At 42.1% G+C, this 20909-nt stretch overlaps 1 protein-coding gene across 1 annotated transcript in view; it reads right to left on the bottom strand.

Moving 5' to 3' along the window:
• Positions 1–16667, bottom strand: part of LOC137872570 (uncharacterized) — a 29492-nt gene extending 12825 nt beyond the window's left edge. The window contains exons 1-8 of the mRNA XM_068710846.1: positions 16456–16667; positions 10513–10574; positions 10113–10133; positions 9720–9992; positions 9149–9236; positions 8662–8888; positions 7028–7315; positions 4060–4238 (exon numbers count right to left, since the gene is read on the bottom strand). Of these exons, the coding sequence (XP_068566947.1) occupies positions 4060–4238; positions 7028–7315; positions 8662–8888; positions 9149–9236; positions 9720–9992; positions 10113–10133; positions 10513–10558 (1122 nt within the window). The 5' untranslated portion in view covers positions 10559–10574; positions 16456–16667. The remainder of the gene's footprint in view (positions 1–4059; positions 4239–7027; positions 7316–8661; positions 8889–9148; positions 9237–9719; positions 9993–10112; positions 10134–10512; positions 10575–16455) is intronic.
• Between the last annotated feature and the right edge of the window lie 4242 nt (positions 16668–20909).

Here is a 20909-nt window from a genome sequence, read left to right as displayed (position 1 = left end):
CCTCCAATGCTCTTTACCCCTGATATTGATCTTTACATCTCGCCCTCATTAAGGAAACACATAAGTAAGAGCATTTCCTGAGATGCTGAATTTGTCTTTTATTTCTTGAGAGACCATTCTGGTGTCACGTTCACTACTGCCAATCATTTTCAAAGTATATATTTTTAGATTGATTTCATAACTTCCTGGCCGCTGCTGGTTTCGAGTCCTACTCTGTTTAACTATGGAGGACGGACGCTGACAAAATCAGAAATAAATATGTAAATGAAATGTATAAAGAAAAGAATACCCAAAAGAACGTTTAGTGAAATAAAAAAGGGAAAAATAATACAGCTAATGAATACATAAATAAATAAATAATTATAAAATGAATGCGTTTAAAAAAAATTTTAAATAGATGCAAAAATAAATAAAAACATTTAATTGTAAACATGTTTTTTTTTTTATACATTTAATGACATATGAGTGTATTCATCGAGTCATTTATTTAGCTTTTGGCAGCTTCTGTCCTCCATAGTAATCTGGTATCTACTTCATGAAAGAATTTGGAGCTAGCTGACCCTCTGCCCCATGCACAAAAATATACTAACATACTTATAGTCTACATACAGCTCAGTCATTTTAATAGTCTGTAAGAATCACAGAGACAGCTTGTCCCAAGTTGTGGTGCCAGATCCACTTAAGGTAATTCATTGACTTTTTGTCAAATTAGGTCTTCAATCAACTTCTGCCTGTTCATTAGGATTGATCGCAGTTTCTCCTCAGTGTCCAGGATTTGTTGAGTGTGCTGGTATTTCTTTAATGGATCGGTATCATCTCAAAAAGCACAACAATTTACGAAATACTGAACACACATTTCTGAAACTGCCACCAACGATCCTGTCACACAGCAGCAATTTGATCGAGGAACTTGTTTGCAAAAGAAAGGAAAAGCACATTTCTCGAGACACCAAAGGAGGAGCAGAAAAGAAAGAGGCCAGAACACAATTCTCTCACCAAGAAGAGGCTCCGTTTGAGGCTGAGAGGGAGAAACGCAACGCACAGGCAACAGCGTTAGCTGGGCCGCCAATCAGAGACATGGTGAGCATTGAGGCCTCAATTTTCAATTCTCTTAAACAGAACCAAGGTCTTAAGACATCAGAAACTTAGAACATATAATAATAAAAACAAATACAAAAAGATATTCCCATACAACCCTGGATAAGGTATATAGTTAGATGTAATTGTAATGTTTTCTAAAAATGTTATCCTACAAGTTCAGAGAGTTGCTGCATGTCTTTTTGTTGCAAACCCACTCAAAATGTGAAGCAAACTCAAAACAGCAACTCTGAGAATAAGGAGCATTGTCTAACAGGAAATCTGAACCTACAGATCCACTGTGACACAGATAGAGGGACGGGGAGGAAGAGAGAGCAGAGGCAAACAGAGGTAACATTAATGTGACATCACACACAAATACTCAGTTGTTCAAAACCTAAAAATAAATGATCATATTGACCTGATGCTCTTTTATTTCTTTATTTATGAAGACCTGTTGGTTGTGTTTGTGTGGTTGTCTCAACTTCTGGCTGCTGTTATGTAACTCAAGTCAAAAGTCTCCGTCCTGATTGGTTCTAGCAGACTACTTTACATTTGTCAAAGCTATGAGGAGGTCATGTGACCTGAGGACACATCGACTGTAACTGACCAAACGAGTCTCTACTGAGTTGTTACTACTTTGTTTTTGGATGAATTATTATTGTATTAACACAGGTTTGAACGGAAACACTCTTCTGTTATGACATCATATTGTTACTAACACGTATTAAAACACAAATACCGGCACATTCTGACCCGTTTCCATGATTTATATCACAGAAACTGAATCCAACTTCCAGTGTAAACAGGAAGTTAAAAACTAAATTGGTCAATTGAAGTGAATAGAAGTGACTATATACTATAAAGTGACTGTAGTATTATCACGTAAATGAGTGCTATAAATGTTCTATACAGGTTTTCCAAGAAAGCTGGATTTGGGTATATGCAGAGTTTGATTTTGTAATTGTAAAACATTTATAATTCTCTATCTCAAAACAACTCTGAACTCAAATGGAGCTTTGTAATATGACATATTGTCAAACAGCACTTCAGTCTCTGGGCTGTTTACAATGAGACATCTGCCTGTGTTGGGTTATTAATTGAACCTCGAGTTTAATCTGTTTTATAGATGATGTACTGTGGATGTTGGCGAGAGAGGGCTCATCTGTCTAGCTTAGCTATTTCAAAAGAGTCCAATCAATAAGCCCATCATTCATTTGGGAAACCAACGCTTTGATCATTAGTTCTGCAAAGACAATATAAAAATAATTCAGTTTGTAAAATAGATTAAAACAATAAATGAGTCTCACCTATTTTTAATTAATCTGGCAGATTTATTTCTAAATCCAGTTATTCAGTGATCTAATTAAACCGTCATGCGATTGATCTGGACATAGTTCTTACCATTTGGTTGCTTGTATTGAGCGACTATCCCTGAAGCCCGATGTTTAGGTGTTTTCTATAGAGTCTTCTGTTTGTAATGGGTTTTTAATTTGGTCCATAAATTAATTTGGTTAGCAAATCACCAACTGGGAACGCAGAGTAGATCGTTGTGTTGACAGAAGGGTTCATCGACAACTCCTCTAAATCATCCAATCGGTCACTTAATCTGCCCGTATTGAGCAGGTCAACAGGAGAGAGCAAAGACTTTTAATCGCAAATTGGAAAACAATCAGCAATTTTTAGTCTTTGTCTTATTTTTGTTCTTAGGCTTAGCACAATCTTTGAGGTCAGGGCCCTCACAATTAAGTCTTAATTGTAGAGTTTTATTAAAAACGGACATTTCAAAGAGAAGAAAAATGGTAATGATGGCAAGTCAAAAGACATTTTGCAGTAAATCAACCGTTTAGAAAAAGAAATACTTGAAAAACGGCTTAATGGTTCAACATTACAATAAATCATGAACAATGATAAACTGAGTCTTTGTGTAACAAAGCTCTATATTCTGGAAACATTCAGTGATTTGTATAATAAAAATGATTGTAATTAGAAGCCTTTTCATTTGTCAACCAGGCCTTACCAATCACGTTGAAGGTACAGGTCTGTGTACATGTTGATAGTTGCTCCGGAAGACGATTTTTCAGTTAGCAGTTAGCTGTAGCAACTAGCATTCAGCCAGCACAAAACCCCTGATGGAGCGCTGGGAGTTTCAGCGGGACGGTGGAGCGCTGGGTCTAACATGTGTAACGACAGCAACAGAAAGTTTGCTGATACGGCGGGGAGTCCGGGCAGTACCCCGGGATCAGACCCCAGTTTGAGCAGGCTGAGTCCGAGTTGCTACAGCTACGCTAACTAAAGGTTTCTGCCACTTTGGATTTAAGCCAATAAACAAAGTATCAAAATGTAACGTTTTACAGAACATACAGAATTCTGCGTCTCCTTGCCCTGCTGTTAGTTAGTAGTTGGCTTTTGGTTCATAATTGATGACTGTACATTTAAATTGTGTGGATCCAGAGGTGAAATGCTGACCCCTTTACGTTTGGAACATGTGGACACATTGCACATTTAATACCACATACATGCATTCCTTTAGTTCATTGACATTTTAATTTTTTATTGTCAGGCATTTAGTTGCTGCTCCTATTCAATGTAGTTTAAACTGACCTAAGCAGGAGGATTATGCAAAAATATTTAGATCGCTGACAATAGCATCTAATAATGGCATACTAGTGTCTCTGGAGGGCTCATGTACAACATAAACAGTAAGTGTGAGAGAAAAGAAACCCGGGGAGCAGTACTAGAAATACCGTTTCTGCCATGTGTGTCAGGTCCAGCTCTGTAGGGGGGGGGAGGTGGACCGGCTGACCATCCTGACTCCCGCAGCAGGAACAGAGCCCTCCTCTGCTTTTTAAATACACAGCTCACTCTGACACACCACATGATAACTACTGATTTTGCCTACAGGCCAAACACAGCTCCACCAGAATATTCCTCCATCACAGAGACATGAGGAGCTATGATAATGCGCTGGGTGGATGTTACCTGTCTGAAAGCCTCGCCGTCTCCCTTGCCGGCCTGCTGAGCGAGCAGCGTCAGCTTCTTGTTCTTCTCGTTCCTCTTGTGCATCCTGTAGATGCAGGACAGCAGGCACATCAGCAGCATGAAGGCGATCACGCTCAGCAGGGCGAGGATGGCGACAGTCAGCGGAGGCAGCTTGTGGGCTGAGGGAGAGACAAACGCAAAGGAAAATAATTATGAGACTTCTGTGACTGCAGAAAAGTTGCTTCAAACGGACTTCGCTGTGTTGCTTCTCATCTTTCATGAATGTTTCTTTTTAAGACTGAATCTGTTTTTAATCAGCAAGTTGACCTGCATTAAAATACCCCCCGCCCCCCTTCGGTATAGTTCAGAATATGTTACGCATGGCAATCTCATATTTGGAGGTTTCCATTGCATGTATGGACAGGTCTTTTGCCAATGAGAATTAATCTAATATCATAATTATTTAAATGATTGCATTTGTTTTTTACATGGCACAGGTCAAAGCAGAAACCGATCTATTGCACACGTCACATAAATGTCAACATCTCCTCATTATCTCCTCCAGGTGCAAGCCTGAGTGGAGATAATGCGTTGATGCGTTTGATCGTGTGTGTAACTGTCTGTCTGTCCACGGATAATCTCACATACTACTGGACCCATCATCTGTTTGTGTTCATTCATGACTGTGCGGTCAAGGACCTCTCACAGTTGCAGTGTTTCACAATTTAACTTATTTTATTGACTGTTTTATACCAACTTTGTCTGCCGACTCCTCACTCCTCTAAACAACTGCTTTAGCAGCAAAATGGCATTTCAATCAGCTAGGCTAAAAACAAGTCATACCAATTCATCACGTGTGTCGAATGCAGCTTGGTCAATGGCATTAAGCTTCAAACACTTGTGGTGACGCTCGGTGACGGCATATGCACGTAGTGTAAAAATATTAGTTGGGAGTGAGAACGGGTTAGCCTCACAGACTCTGTGGCGTGAAAGACACAACGCAAAATTCGCCTCACTCGCGTATTCACGTGAAAGTCACGTTGCGCTGTGTCGCGAAAGCCTATCAGCATTGACATGCTGCTCCTGTAACACTGACGTCCTGCCGTTGTTGAATCAGAAACTATGGAATAAAAACATATTGTAGCCGTAGGTGGGCACCCTGAGCTCTACGATACCTCATATTAGTAGAGACCGGACAACACTATGTGTATAAATGTATGAGTATAAACCATATGGTACAAACAATGAAAACAACGCTGCCGTATTTACGCCTAGATGACGTTATTTTGAGTGTTGAGCTGCTACGATGTTAGCATAGCCTAACATCGATCGACCTGAGCTCCACTGAGAAAACAAGTATTTAAAAATGTAATTAGCTTGCCGACAAAAAAACATGAATTTAGACTTTTTACAAATCAGCATCATTATGTAGTTATTTCGGCATCCCTTTTATCCGTTTATTGCAATTAAATCACAGCAAAATCTGTTTATTTTGTGTTCATACAGCTGTAGTAAACAGCCGACGTGTGGCTTGCTAGACACAGTGAACACAGCTCGATGAAATCCATGGAGCTCCTCCAGATGATGTTATAAACCCAAACAAGACGGCATTTAGTTTCCCGGGATATCTGGGACTTCCACAACAAGTACTAAGCAGAAATAGTGGTTATTTCTTCCATGGTTGATGGCGGAAATAAATGGCTTAGTTGATCAGTTGAACAAATTTTCACTTCACGTTTAGTGTGAACGCAGCATAAGGGAGCCAGAAGGGACGCTTGAGAGAGCTTCAACTCTTCTTTGTTTGGGAGGAGCGAGGGAGACACAGCTGGTGGAGATCCTGGTGCACCTTTCTAGTTCAGTGCCATACCAGTTTCATTATTTACATTTATGACTGACCTAGTACCAAGTTCAACTACAAAGTTCAAATAAATGGCTCTATAAAACAAGCAATAGCGTAAGCAATAAACTCCATCCTTTCCTACACATCATATAAAGTAATTGACACTAAGTTGTATAAAGCCTTTGGGGGGGGGGGGACAATATCTCTGGTTCTGCTGCATTGATTTTAATACTGTCTATCGTCAATGTTATATGAGTGCAAAGCTAAATCGGTGGAGTTCTATTTTAAGAGATGTTTCTGATCTTTGCTCACTGATGCTCATGATCTCATTTACTTCAGAAAGGCTCTGAATGTACATTAGCTTTGGTTGGCACACACACACACACACACACACACACACACACACACACACAGGATGTGCCAGCCTCCATATATTTTATCACATGTATTATTACAGTTGCATTACTCTGACTGACTCTGCCTATGACGTAAACTTTCTGTCACAGCTCTGCCCCTTCTCTCTTGTCACTCTATCTCTCACTCACCTAATCAGCTCATTCAGTGCACCTGTTAGTCACACCCACCTCATCAGCTCAATCACTCTCACCTGCTCACTCTGCTGCTATTTAGACCCCAGTCTCACACGCACTCACTGCCAGATCGTTCTCCGCATTACGCCAGACTTTCCAGTGTTTACCCTCCGACAGTTTTCCCGTTGCCGACCCGGCCCGTTTGGACTTCTCCGCCTTGCCTCTGCCCTCGACCACGAGATTCTTCCTCTGTTTCCTCAGGGTTCTGTCTGCCTTCTCCCTTGACGGCTTGGCGTTCCACCAAGTGGATTTCTACACGTGTGCATATCCAAGACTGTTTGCCTGTTGTGTGTTCTGCCTGGAATAAAGTTCTGTTCTAAGTATTCCGTGTGTCTGTCGAACTGCTTCTGGGTCCTTACCACACCCGTTACACTTTCAATAAACACAATCTATAGCTGATAAAAGACTTATTTTTGTTCTGTAGGAAACTGATGCAGATTAGATTTTGTCGAGCATAGAATGCATGCTAGCTCACAGCAAAGCAAGATGGGAACTGAATACAGTATGTTGATCATTTAAATGTGTCTTCTTCTCTTACCTTCCACCTCAATGTAGACATGAGCCACGGGAAACCCAGCCAGGTCTGTCACTTTGAAGATACCCGAGTCAGCCACGTGGACCTTCTTAATAGTGAGATGTGATCCCTCCACAGTCAGCCTGCCCTCCAGCAGAGGGTCCAGCGGTGTCACCAGAACCCCCTGGTCCAGGATGACCCGGTCCCGATTGTCCGACTTGGGCCTGTAGACGATGTTAACATTGGAATGGTCCAGATACAGTTTTATCTTCAGGTTTTCTCCATGGGATTGGTGGATGAAGTCTTGGTGTTCTACGGAGAGAAATATGAACAGGTGTATCATAATAGCTAGCCTGGTGTGACGCTGGTTACTCTTTGAATTAACGATAAACCTGTTGTTACTGAATTAAAAGTACTTTCGGAAAGCAGAAACATGGGGATAAGGTCTTCAAGACAACATGGTCTACTTCAATAATACACATCACCTCATCATCTAACGCTCCACCACCCTTAACCATTACTAAAATTACAGGCAAGATGCACTATGTTATAGTGATCATTATCTAACTTCAGTAGCACAATACTATTTATATATATGTGTTAATGTAGTTACCGTTGATTTAATTATGTAAATTATTTAAATAAGACCAAGAAGGTAATCAAATGTAAAACAAAATAAACCTTCTTCTACAAACCTCATTTTACACGAGCAATGTTTATGCTAATGTTGACACGTTTCCAGGGTTTCCTTTGTCCTTTTGAACGCTGAGTGTGGCACATTTTATGTTACAGCCAATAGCTATATGATGCTAGCTATTCACTGTTAGCGGTGATAGCATGAACAGCTAAACAAACAATTGCATCACCATCCTGCCTATCCGATGCACAGGCCACGATGTACATTTTACACCCATTTGTAGACACGTTTTTAATTTGTTCAATCTCTACCATTTTTAGCCATGTTGGTTATACTGAACCTAGCATTAAGCTGAAACCACCACTGTACCACATAACAGCCTCAAAGAGCCTCTGGCATGGCTACACAGTCTTGTTTAAAGCGTTCTTTATTAGTTTACAGAGGCAGGGGCAATTCCAGGATTTTTTACATGAGCGGACCTAGGCACATAAGCCACTATATCTCAGTTGTCATTTATAATTAATATTTTGTTCCCTAACCTTCATTACAGTAAATGTGTTCTTGATGTATTGTTTTATGTACATCCTATTCTTTATTGCTGCAGCGGACAAGTATCCCTGCAGGAAGGTTTAACCTCATTTAAAATACATTCATAAAACACGTATGACCTTCTCTGAGATTCAGGCATCTGGAGTTCTTACAGGTAATACACTCGTGAATTAAATAATGCAGATAGTTCTTCAAGGCCAAGATGAAAATTTGCAATGTGAGAAAGACAAAAAGCCCTGTCTGCATTTTGATGACAGAGGTATAAGCAACTGGCACAGATTGGCATTAACTATGTAGATTTATGGCTGCACCTGTTGTCTCACATTTCTCATCAAGTTAAGTACTTCGCAGACATCGACAATGCACGTCACACTCGCGACACCAGGATGTACAGAATAACGACACCTGCACATGAGATTGATTGGATCAATTCATTCTGAGACGATGCAGCAAAGCACAGCTCTCTCCTCACCTCTGACATTCAGACAGCTCCTCCTCCGGATTTTGCCCTCGCGGTCCAGCACCGTGTAGCTGCCCTCGTCCGCCATCCTGACCACGTGCAGCATCACCCGTTTCGCCGACACGCTTAGACGCCCCGCGTATTCCTCTGCCGGCCCTGCCGTCTGGTTGTACAGCACCACTGGTGGAGGCTCTGTTGCGTGACGTATCTCAGTCTGATTGGCCTGAACCAGAACGGGCCTTATAGGAGAAGAAAGTTAACGTTACCTCAACTAGCACACAAGCAATCAGTGTACATCCTGTTCAACCCAATCAGCGACGTCTCAGCAGGTGTTTTACCTCTAATTGCTCATTAAAAACACCTGGCGTGACATCGCTGATTGGGGTGTGGTCAACATTTTTACATTACAATGCAACAGATGCAATGTATAAAAACAATCTCCATGCTGAATACAGATTACTGAATCGTGATTTTCCTGTCCATCTCTCACCGACCGTACCTGAACTCCAGGGTGATGGGGCCCTCCACGTGGTTCAGATGGATGTAGTAAGTTTCTCCGTACTTCACTATCTGCTCCCCAGCGCAGTCTGATCAACAAGACCAGAGGAAGTAAAGATCAAAGCAGGGTATTTGTGAAAGAGCCTGCAACTATGTCATGATGGGGTCAAAGTCAGTGCGTAGAAATCGACTCTGTTGTTGAGCAGAGAAACAAAGGGGGAAATGGTTTTATGGTTGGTTGGATGATACTTTAAAGGTTCTACATATGGGATTCAGATTCATAGGACGACCCTGCTCTACCACTGAGCCACAGTTTTTTCTATAGCTAAGATTAGGGCCACTGTTCTTTTAGTCCATCAGAAAAAAATTAAGTTGATGATAAAGTAGGTTTGTAATTCCTTCCACGGCTCTGTAATTGTTTATTTCCTGTATTTCTTTAGAAAAGACACCAAAGTCCTTGTAGGCTAGAAGTTGTTTCTCCTCCACCGAACCAAACTGTGTCTTTGGACAGACAACCTCCAGCTTTCTGACGCCGTCCACACCTCTGGATAAGACCACAGCGGACCGCTTACCCTTGACAATGAGGATGAGATGCTTGGCTGTGTTGGGGTTGTTGGTGTTCTTGATGACGTACACCCCCTCATCCTCCTCCTGCACGTCCTCCAGCACCAGGTGGCCCAGAGAGTTGATGCTTCCCCGTGGATTCACCACCTGGCCTGCTTGCAGCAAGACCACCTCAGAGAGGCGATTGGTCCTGGATTTGAACACGACCTCACTGAGGTTCCCAGGCGGGACATCGATGTGAATGTCCTCCCCAAAGAACGCTGTCCTGTGCTCCTCTTTGACTGGATGAGACAATCAAGATTCTTTATTAGATAGCCGTATCTTTCCTCCTAGTGTACATATCCGGCTCATTCTTCTCAAAAAGCATTTCTCGTTATACATCGCAATCTAAACAAACATACCTTTCAAAGATGCTGACACAACTGTAAAGGAAAAGATAGAGAAAAGTTCAAATAAATCTTTTTCATGTGGTCTGCTGATTTGTACAAAGATATCTAAACAGGTCAGAGTTCCTTTTCTTCTTATTGAAAAAAACCACTTCCACATAAAGCACGACAGTGTTTGAAATGTAAATGCCTCGCTTGATGACAGCTAAAAATAGAAGAAGACAAAACAAAAGGAAAGCAAATAAATGTAAATTAAATAGCTCACAAAGTAACTTCAACAGCTTCCTTTGGTGTTGTTTTTCACAGAATCTACGCTAATCATTCCGTTGAAACAGATTCTGCTTTGCAGGAAGTCTGTTTCAGCCGCCCCTTTATCCCAACCTGCTCCCAAGTGACTGATTATGTTTGTGCTTACCGGTGCAGAACAGGGCGCTAAGCACTGCAGCGCTGATTACCTTCATCTTGAATGGTCGGTCTCTGGAAAAAAAGAAAACTCACACATAATACACAAACAATTTAAAAATAAGCTCTTTGGAGCATGATTACGTCTCCAAAGATTCAAATCACCGATCTGCCGTAATCATCTGACTTACTTAGGGTAAAGTTGTGCTGCTAATTTGGGTGATTAAATTGAAAAAAACCCCACCTCTGCAAAGTACCAAGCATGCCAATTTCAATCTGTGCTCTCAAGTTGAAGAGAAGATCCCTCCCGCTCTGCACCACCCCGCCGTACTAAACAGCATTTCACAAATTAGCTCTTCAAATACCTAAGGGGCAGCACTGCCAGCACTCAGCAGTGGTGCCGTAATGTAAAATTACTATTGAGCCAAGTTTAAGCGGAGAGAGCCAAAGACATGGCACTGTGTGGTGAGCTCAAGAGTAGCTCTCCACGTCTTCTGCGGTGCAACGAGTCAATCAGCTCTCCACTCACGACACACAACCACAAACCAGAGAGGGACTTCAAGCAGGAAGAAAAGAATCAAAGAGAGGGAGGAAGGAAAGAGAAACGGTGAAGGAAGGGAGGGTATACCAGAGAGAGTAGGAGACATAAATGCATACTACGAGTACGTCAACAATGAGATGGACAGCAGCCAGCTGGCATGAAGCGACTCTGACCATTCACGACTGCTGCCCTGGACTAGACTGAGCAGTGGTAGCATGGAGTTATATAGGTGGGATAATTAAATGGAGAGTAAGTGGGAGAGACAGAGAGAGACAGCTGGAAAGAGAAGATTTGAATGGTCTCTTCTTTAAAGGTTCTCTATACAACATTCAGAGCATTAATATAGCAGCAAACAACTTGCTATGTAAAGATACAGTGGCGTGATGTCTACCTGAGCAGAGAATGAAAACACAGGTAAATGCTGTTAGCTCTGTCAGCACCGTTAGCTGCTAGACGCCGGCTCAATCGTCGCCGTGTTGTCAGCCGTGTGGAAACAATAGATATTAGCACCTTTAAGTACTCTGCTCCTTGCCGAGCCCGCTTAACTAGTTTTGAAAGTACAAACTATGAATTTTGACAAATACATTTCCCAAAACAACAAGACCACAAGAAAATGGCTATTTGCCATTGAAGAATGACATTCCTATGTACATTTTCTCAATTGTCTCTTTTCTAGGTAGATAGTATTTGCTTTTCTCTGCCACAAAACTAGTTATTTAGGTACATAGTAGTATAAAACTCACATGTACTCTCTCTTCCAAAGTTACAACCTTTTTAGTAATTTTGCTCTTTGTGTTTCCACCGACACTTTTCCCTCACTAAACCCACATGTTGGAAGTCACATGACAGTTTGTTGCCAAGAAAACATGTTTAACAAACCTACTGGTGACAAAGACGTCTACTTGATTTAAGCGACCAAAAGAGTAACAATGAATGAAGACATGAAGTGAAAACACAATGTGAAAAGGTTAAAGTTCTAAGACGAAAACACCAAGGCAACGACCTGTCAGTCACAAGGTAGCCCCGCCCTAAAGCATACTCTGCTTTATGGTCTATTTGACTCTAAATGGATCATAATTTACTAAATGAACATCATGCTGTATTGAAGAAGACTTGAAACTAGAGATTGAGACCATAAACTCATGTTTACAATGTTTACTGAGGGGATAAATCAAGAGAGAAGTAGAATCATTTTCTCATAGACTTCTATACAACCAGACTTCTTTTTGCAGTCTCCCCCTGATGGTCAGTAGAGAGAATGCAAGTTTAAGACACATCAGCATTGGCTTCACTTTTCTGACCCAGAGGTTGCCGCCTGGTTTTCTTTTAATGTTAAACAACTTGCATCCGTGTCCACTGTCCACTGTCTTAACACTGCAGCTACAATTAGACTGACACTCGGACGTCAACTAAATGGTAAATAAACTTATACTTTTATTGTGCCTTTCTAATCCTTCGACCACTCAAAGCACTTTAACACTACATGTCATCATTCACACCCATTCACACACAGGGGCTACCATGCAAGGAGCCACCTGCCCATCAGGACTAACTAATCATTTATCATTCACACACTGAGGGCACAGCCTACGGGAGCAACTTGGGGTTAAGTGTCTTGCCCAAGGACACACCGACATGGACTAGCGAAGCTGGGGGATCAAACCGCCGATCCTCTGATTGAAGGACGACCCGCTCTACCACTGAGCCAATAGGACGGCTGACAGGACTGACTTCAAAAAGCCTGTCATAGGTTAAAGGAGCGACTGAGCATTACACCCTTACAATGTGTAGACTTTCTGAACCTTCTATATCTATACAAAATGGGCTGGAAAGTCACTAAGTACTCAAGGACTGCAACTTTGAGGTACTTCACTTGAGTATTTAAATTTTTTCTGATACTTAATAAATCTACTCCATACATCTCAAAGGTAAATTGTGTATTTTTTATTCCTAAACTTATTTGGTAGTTATTTTGCAGATCCAGATTACTAATAGAAAATATTATCACCTAATATGATATATCATTACAGGTTAAGATAAACCTTTAATTTGTCCCTGAGGGGTAATTCACTACCCTTCAAGTCATTAAAATGAGTTCAGCAGTTTACCAGCTGCAACATTAAAGCGGTGAACACATTAACAAACCAAACACTGTTTCTAGAGAGAGACATTCATATTTTTGTCTCGGCCTCCGTAGTTCAGCTAGATGCCACCAAAGACACTGGACCTTTACCTAAGATTTTGAATGCAAGACTTTTAAAATATTTCTACACTACTGCTATTTTAATTTAAGTAAACGATCTGAGTACTGCTTCCACCACTGCAAAGGCCTGTTGATGATATCTTTTCACTAAAATGAGATCACCTCCAGCTTACTGTATTACAGATTCCACCCCTTAAAAAGGTTATCAAATCTAAAGCAGGTTTCAGTTGTGAAGTATGCTATATTTTCCTGTTTGTGTTCACTGCAGCATTATGGAACAGAGTGAATCACTGCATCTTTAGACTCTGAAAGAGGGGACAATTAAAAAGCCATTGCATTTAAGCCATCTTCTTCTGATGAGGGATTAGAGTGCAAAAAGGGAGAACTCTCACTGTGCACATCAACAGACACAAAGTCACTTCCGAACGATGCCCTAGCAGTAAAGTGGGCAGGGAAAACTGCTCAAGAGGCTTTCAGTCCCTCAGCAGAACACAGTAATCAAGGCATCTTTTCTAATCAGAGCCTTGTGAAGCCGGTTTGAATCATCGTCTACAGAGCCATTAGCTTTTTGCATGTGTGAGCGCTTCTACTAAGGACCGGTTTGATTCATTGATGGGGAGAAATGTATTCATCGGATGAGAAAATTAGAGGTTGCTGCTGGTTATATAAAGGTCACAGTGCATATTATTGAGCAGACGCACGCAGGCACATACAAAAAGACTATCGAGAGTCCAAAACAACTGCAAAGAGATGCAAAACAGCTTCAAGGAGACCTAATGAGACCATAAAGAGATTCACAACCACTTTGAAAATGGCCAAAACAATTACAAAGAGACACAAATTAACTACAAAAAGACACATTTTGGCTGCAAAGAGACACAAAGGAGCTACAAAGACAAACAAAACGGCTACAAAGAGACCCTAAACCACAGAGAGATGTGCACTCCAAAGACACACAAGACACCACAAAAAGAAGCTAAACTATTATAAAGTCTGTAAGTCTTGTTCAGATGCAGGAGAGGTAGTGATGGGGCCTTTTGCATGTCTGTGCCCAGGGCCCCATGCGACTGAAAGCCAAATAGAGGCCTTTCTTTGACACATTTCCCCCCATACAACCCACTAAGATAAGTTCTGCTGTCCTAATGGGGGTCACCATGAACACAACACAAATTAAGACATGACCCCTCTGGTTTCAATTCAATCAAAACTTAAGGGATGATGACGCTTTTATCAGAGTTTTTCTACATTTAGAAACATTGCACAGGCGAGGGGAGTTGTAATTAAAGGTAACCATTCTGAATTTGTACTGTTCCACCACTGGGTGTCCTGGAGAAAAGCATCAGCTAAGAAGCCCGAGATGATGATGTAACCTTTGGCCATTTGTAAAGGTCTGACTCTAACCGGGGGTCACTGCTCTCCTGTCTCCTGTTATGACCACTTAGATAAATGGAACCGTAGGCGGCGCAGCGCTCACTAAACGGCGTGTGACACATCGAGCAGTTGTGAGAGGTGCGGAGGTTACATCTTTCCGGTGATCTCATCAGCCCGACATCCATCCAGACCGATGGACTTAAGAGCCTTTTTCCCCCTTCGTCTGTTCTCTCCCACACAGAGCAGGAGGGCGGTAGCATCATGCCTCCATCCTTCTCTTGTTACAGTGTTGTCTCTCTCATCTTTCTGCTTCTCTCTGTCTCTGCTCCCCTGTCTCTTCTTTTCTTAACATCCTCTGAAACACTGCTCTCTTATGCTGCCTTATCTTCCCTTTGTTGTCTCCTTTTTTTCCTCTCCTTAATTATCCTTCAAACAGATTCCTATGAGGGTCAGTGTGATTGATATGCTGGTTTGCTTGTATACTGCGCTGTTATTGTTCTACTATTAAAAACCCACAGCTGATGGTCTCTTCACTGGGCTCTCTCTACCATCGCTGCTAACTGCTAATCCCATTAGCCTTTTTGTTCATTACAGTTTCAGGTCCTTAGACTCCAAGTTCAAAATGTATCGTGTTTCTAATTATCCATTTTTTAAGAGGAACATAGTCTGATTAAGTTAATTAGTTAATTCAACACTAATACCTTTAATCTGAATATACTGAAATCAATGCCCCCCCCCCCCCCCCCCCCCACCTTCTATAGACCTGCTTGTCCTCTGCACTTTCCTCTTCTGCACCCCCCCCCCCCCATAAAGCGAGGAGCAGCATGCTGGTGCAGAGAAGGGAGTGTCACGACCGGCATGAACCGGGCTGTCCCGTTACTGGGTGCCCAGGATGGAAGATGGTGGAGGAGATGAGATGAGATGAGGGGGGGGGGGGGTGAATGCAGAAATGAGAGAGAGACGTTAGGGGGGTTGGATTTATCACCACAGTCAGACGCCCCAATGCCACAGTCTGAGCATAAGAATATTAGTTTTTATCTCTAGAAATAGGGGATGCGTTCTCCCTCTGTCTCTGCTGCCCCCCCCCCCTTCACGGACATCAGCTGGGGGACGGTTTGGGCGCGTGCCATGCCATCCATCAGTGAGCCTACATCATGCACTTATTAAAGATTAAGCAACAAAAAGTCTGCAGATATCAGGAACTGCCCTCGTTGCTCGTTTGAGCTCATTTCGAAACGTGCTTCTCTTCTACGTGTCCAACGCTTCAGTCAGCGGCTCTACTGTGTGCCGTATAGCGTAGTGCATTGCGTAATCGTTTCCAACGGGATGGACCAGAAGATACCCCTCAATTCAGACGGGTTCACCCCGCACACAGGACAGGAAAACCCCGTTGGTGACACCGATTATTACCGGTATCAGATGTGTAATTCTAGTGTATGTAAATATACGGTGTTGCATTAATTAGCCTCAGAGACATCTGTGAATTTACAGAATGAACACAGACTTGTGAGAAGGAAGGAGGCCATTAGGTGCACAAACAGCTTGTCTAATGTCTCGGAGCAATGCTGGGATTCCTGTCTGAATACTGTGAATTTTGCCGGGTAATTAAAAAAAAAAAAAGTTCACCCCTCTTATCTTTCTCCGTCAACTGTATATTCTGGCGTTGCTGTTGGTTACACGCCCAAAATCAAGCGTATCGTAGCGCGAGCAAATTGTCAAAACAGCAAAGGGAAAACTGCAGAATTTAACCCACTGTCTCCCCGTTTGGACGAAATATGTAGGGGGGGAAACACAACACCAATTGCTGTAATATATAAGTATAATTGGATGATGATAATTACCTTTGTCAAGGCTCGAATCCAAAAAAAATCCCCCGGACAGGGAGGGGCTCAGGAGTGGTGGTTCCTGGAGATCGCCTCTCTTTTTTTCCTCTTTATTTCGTAAGTCTCGTCCACCCCATCACCCCCAGCCCGACGACAACACACTTCAATGGGGCCGGATCGGGAGCAGCTGAAGACTTTCGGTTAATGTCGGGTTTTGTGGATCGGCGGCGCTCGTGAACCTCCGGTAAGAGTCGTTCAACTCTGGCTCGGAGCCACAAGCAGCCGCTCTGCAGTGTTAATGTCAGGCGACCATTAGACGCGCACGACTTCTCCGAGCGTCACGTTCACGTCTCTGGTGAAGCAGACCGCAGTTTGAAGAGGGGAATCCTCTGTGACTTGTAGCATACTGTTTTTTTATCATGACACAGCATTACATTCGCGAGCATGTTTGCAATATCAGCAGCAGTAACGTTAAACTAATTAGTTTCCAAATTAGTCTCACCCACTCAATTCAATTTAATTAATTTTGTATTACCTCAAATCACAAATTCTCCTCAGAGGGCTTTACAATCTGTACACATACCACATCCTCTGTCCCAGGACCCTCACATCAGAACATGAAAAACTCAAACAATCCAAAAAAAAACACTTTAACAGGGAGAAAAAAGGAAGAAACCTTAGGAAGAGCAGCAGAGGAGGATCCTCTATCTCTATCAGGATGGACAGAAGTGTGATACATGTCATGTGTACACAATGAACAACATAACAGAGTTATAACGCATTCAATGCATATGACAGAAATGATTCATGTAATGAGAGTAGTAAGCAGAATAATGATGGAAACATTACGACTACTAATAATAATGATAGTGGCAGTGGGTGTCAGCAAGACCAAGGCAGGAGGCAAGACCAGGGTCCAGATAAACCACTATCCATGGAAACCTGTGAGGAGAGAAAACACAACGACTCCAAAGTCTTGGATAAATGTCACATTTATTTAAATTTGTTGTAATGGAAAAATACTTTTTGAGACAGCACCCAACTGTCACTCAAAGTGGCCGCGCCCACAATTAAGCCTAACTTTAAGACTTAATATCATTTCAACTGGTGTGATATATAAAAAATTATTCCCCAAACAGGGGTAGATTACAATACAATAAACGTTTTTGGTAAAGTTATGGAAACGTCAGAATTCAATAAAACCTCCTCAATTACTATGAACACTTTTATGTTGTATGTTGTTGACATATATGAAAAAATTTGCTCTCAATCGTAGAAATTAATCTTATGTTTTTGTGCATGACAGACAAATGACAACAGCAAATGAGAAGAGTGTGTATGTCATATGGGCATGTGTTAATAAAGTTCTTTCACTTTCGAGTGAGTTCCAGTCTGAGCAGAATTAGATTAATTATTATCTCCGGTCTAGTACTGGGCATGCACGCCAGAATCACTGAACCATTCACCTCAGCTAACAGGCATGTGCATGGTACAGTGAGTAGGGTGGCCGTGCCACTGCCATTTAGAAACATACCTTGTATGATAATCATGCATGCAAGCTATTCAAATTGACGTTTTTATTTTAAACATAAATGTGGAAACGAAAATGAGTGATGGCCTATTAGTGCCACTGCCATGCCTTTTTTGCGACATTTCAAAAGTTTGCTTAACATTAGCTTGACAGTTGAATGGAAACAAGGCTTATGATTGAAGGATAGCCTCCACACGGCTCTCAACATGGCGGCGGCTGAGCTGGTGGCTAGAAGCTATCGGTGCTAACAGCGCTAACAGTGAGAAGAACAGCAACAGTGCTGAGAGAGCTAACAGTGTTTACCAGCGGGTGTACCGGAAGGCGTGTGCTACACTTCCTCGACAAAGCAGTGTTCGTAACAGCTTTATCAGCTGTAACCACCATATGAGAGCAGTGCAGAGTGGGAGCGATGGGCTAGACCGTGGGACACGCTCACATGCACTAACATGCACTAAAAGGCACGCACAGTCGGCCCGGCTATGTAAACAAAGCACAGAGAAGCTCAGATTACAACACACTCAGAGGGAGACTACATTCTCAGGTAGACAATGCCACTTTATCTTATCAAATAGTTGTTTGCTGCTTGTTCAGATTTTTTTTAACTGTTTTTGGGTTGTAATAACAGAAACTCTTTTCCATCAAACGTCTCTGCCTCCTTAGAAAGTTCCACATTGCTGAATAATTAACTCTAAACTCAGTTTTTGGTTCACGGTAAAATATTTTAAAACTCCTTTAAGAGTATGTGGTTAAAAGCATTCAAAACATCCCTTATTTTGGAAAAAAAGCATTTGAAATAATAATTATTATTGTCTTTATTTTCGTCAGCATAGCTCTTCTGGATCTAATGGATAATTTCTCTGCAGGAGCACAAAGGAGGTGTCAGAGCTCGTGGCTAAAGAGACAAAGTGTCCTCTGGGGGAAGCTTCATCACTGAAACCACCACAGCTGTCAAGATGATCCTGGAGAAAGAGGTTGCGTATTATCAGTGTCATTTAAACATTGTGATGACATTTCAATGCTCCCTGGTTCTGCCCAGGATACACACAACGCAACATCTGAGATTGTGAGGCTGGTTAAGGAGGAACTCAAGAAGAAGACAGATGGCCCGCCTTAGAATGAGTCTGAAGGAGAGGCCAAGGAGCAGGCCGAGAGAGCATCTCGCTCGAAAATGGTGTGAGTAAGGTTAAGGCCTTCATCGTCCACAGATGGTGAAACTGTGACGCACACTTAACTGCTTCCCTGCACCCCGAAGACAAACTTCATTGAAGCTGCTGATCGAGGAAGCCGATTGCCCGTTGGAGGACATGGTCCTACCAGAGGAAGAAGAGGAGAACAGAGAGGGCACAGATGAGGATTGCCCTGGTGTGTGGTGCCCTGAGGCAGACTGCGGTGGCAGTAAGTCTGCCGGCGCTTGCGGAGCTTATCCTCCGTGTTACTGGCCTCAGTTCTGAGTTTAACCTGGATATGACGCAGCAGTTCAGGTCTCACAGGGCCACACAGATGCCTGATGTAGAGGGTTCAATTCCGGTGTAACAGGCCGTAGTACAGCCCCAGTCCGGACTATACCTGGGGTTAAAGGGGCCTAGGCTAGATTATACCCTGGGTATATTATGGCCTAGGCCAATTTATTCTCTGGGGTATAAATTGGCCTAGGCTAATTCATACCCCTCAGGCCAGATTATACCCCAGTATATCAGTAGTGTTGAGTGATATACACAAGAATTACTTAATTTTTCAACATTTTATTGGGGGTTCAGCTTTGTCAGGTAAGTTAAGTGAGAAAATTGACAGACTTAAATCTTGAAACTCTAAAACATAGACTTTTATTACTTCAACCAGAAAAACAGAAAACATATTAGACTTCCACAAAGATCAAAGATTACTACATTCTGAAACTTCAACTTCTAAGACTAGCAAGTCCTTGCTACAATATAAATATTCAAAGTCAAACACTGATAGCAACATCAAAACATCCACAAAGATCACTGCCACACTTCTCAGTAGTGTTACACATTCAAATAAAAGCACATACCCAAAACATAATGCAATTGTAACATAATGTAATAAAAGTCATAACGTCCTGAAACTTCAACTTCTAAGACTAGCAAGTCCTCGCTACAATATAAATGTTCAAAGTTAAACACTGATAACAACATCAAAATGATCATGCTTGTTTTCAAGATAAAGTGCATGTTCTGTTGATGACTGCAGATTGAAGCTTGCGGGATAGGTCAACTAATCCATGGAGTCACCGACTTTTGTGTGGATGACGATGTCGCAACTCAGCAGATTCGCTGTGGCCATGATCTCTGCATCAGTTGCCCAGACTCCATCACGAGAGATGCCAGAGGTGTTCACATATTCTTTCACATTTTGGTTCAAGTAGTCCTGTAGATTTTTTTGTCAAGTCAGTGTTCATGTGGTGGACGACTTTATCTCTGAGAAGGGAGTGGTTGTCCTCTGATCCTGTCAGGATGTAGCTGATGGCCTGGAAGTAGCAGTTCCCATCACCTTTGGTTTTTTAGATGTACGCCGTGGTTGTCCATTACATTACATTACATCACAGTCATTTAGCAGACGCTTTTATCCAAAGCGACTTACAATAAGTGCATTCAACATTGGTAATCAAAAGAACTACTAGTTACCAGAAGTCATAAGTACATCTCCTTTTCCAAACAAGCATCTAAGAGCATGAAGCAGAGCATAATTCAGAGCCAAAGTGCAGTGCAGAAACAAAGAAAAACAGTTAGTGCTATAAGTAATACGAATACAATAAGTGCAACAAGCTAGTATGAATACAATAAGTGCTAAGTGGAAGTCCAAGGTCCTTTGTGCGTCCACAGTACACAACCTTACCAAACGTAAGGCCAAGAGTGGTGCTAAGATACTTCCTTCCTGAACTTGGAAGTGGGTTGAAAGTCTTGGTCTGCTTGTGTTTCTG

The sequence above is a fragment of the Cebidichthys violaceus genome, unplaced genomic scaffold (assembly GCF_023349555.1).
Source record: "Cebidichthys violaceus isolate CVI_PGR_0920_01 unplaced genomic scaffold, fCebVio1.0.p SCAF_16, whole genome shotgun sequence".
In the NCBI taxonomy this organism is placed as follows: Eukaryota; Metazoa; Chordata; class Actinopteri; order Perciformes; family Stichaeidae; genus Cebidichthys; species Cebidichthys violaceus.
This window is presented reverse-complemented; position numbering and strand designations above follow the sequence as displayed.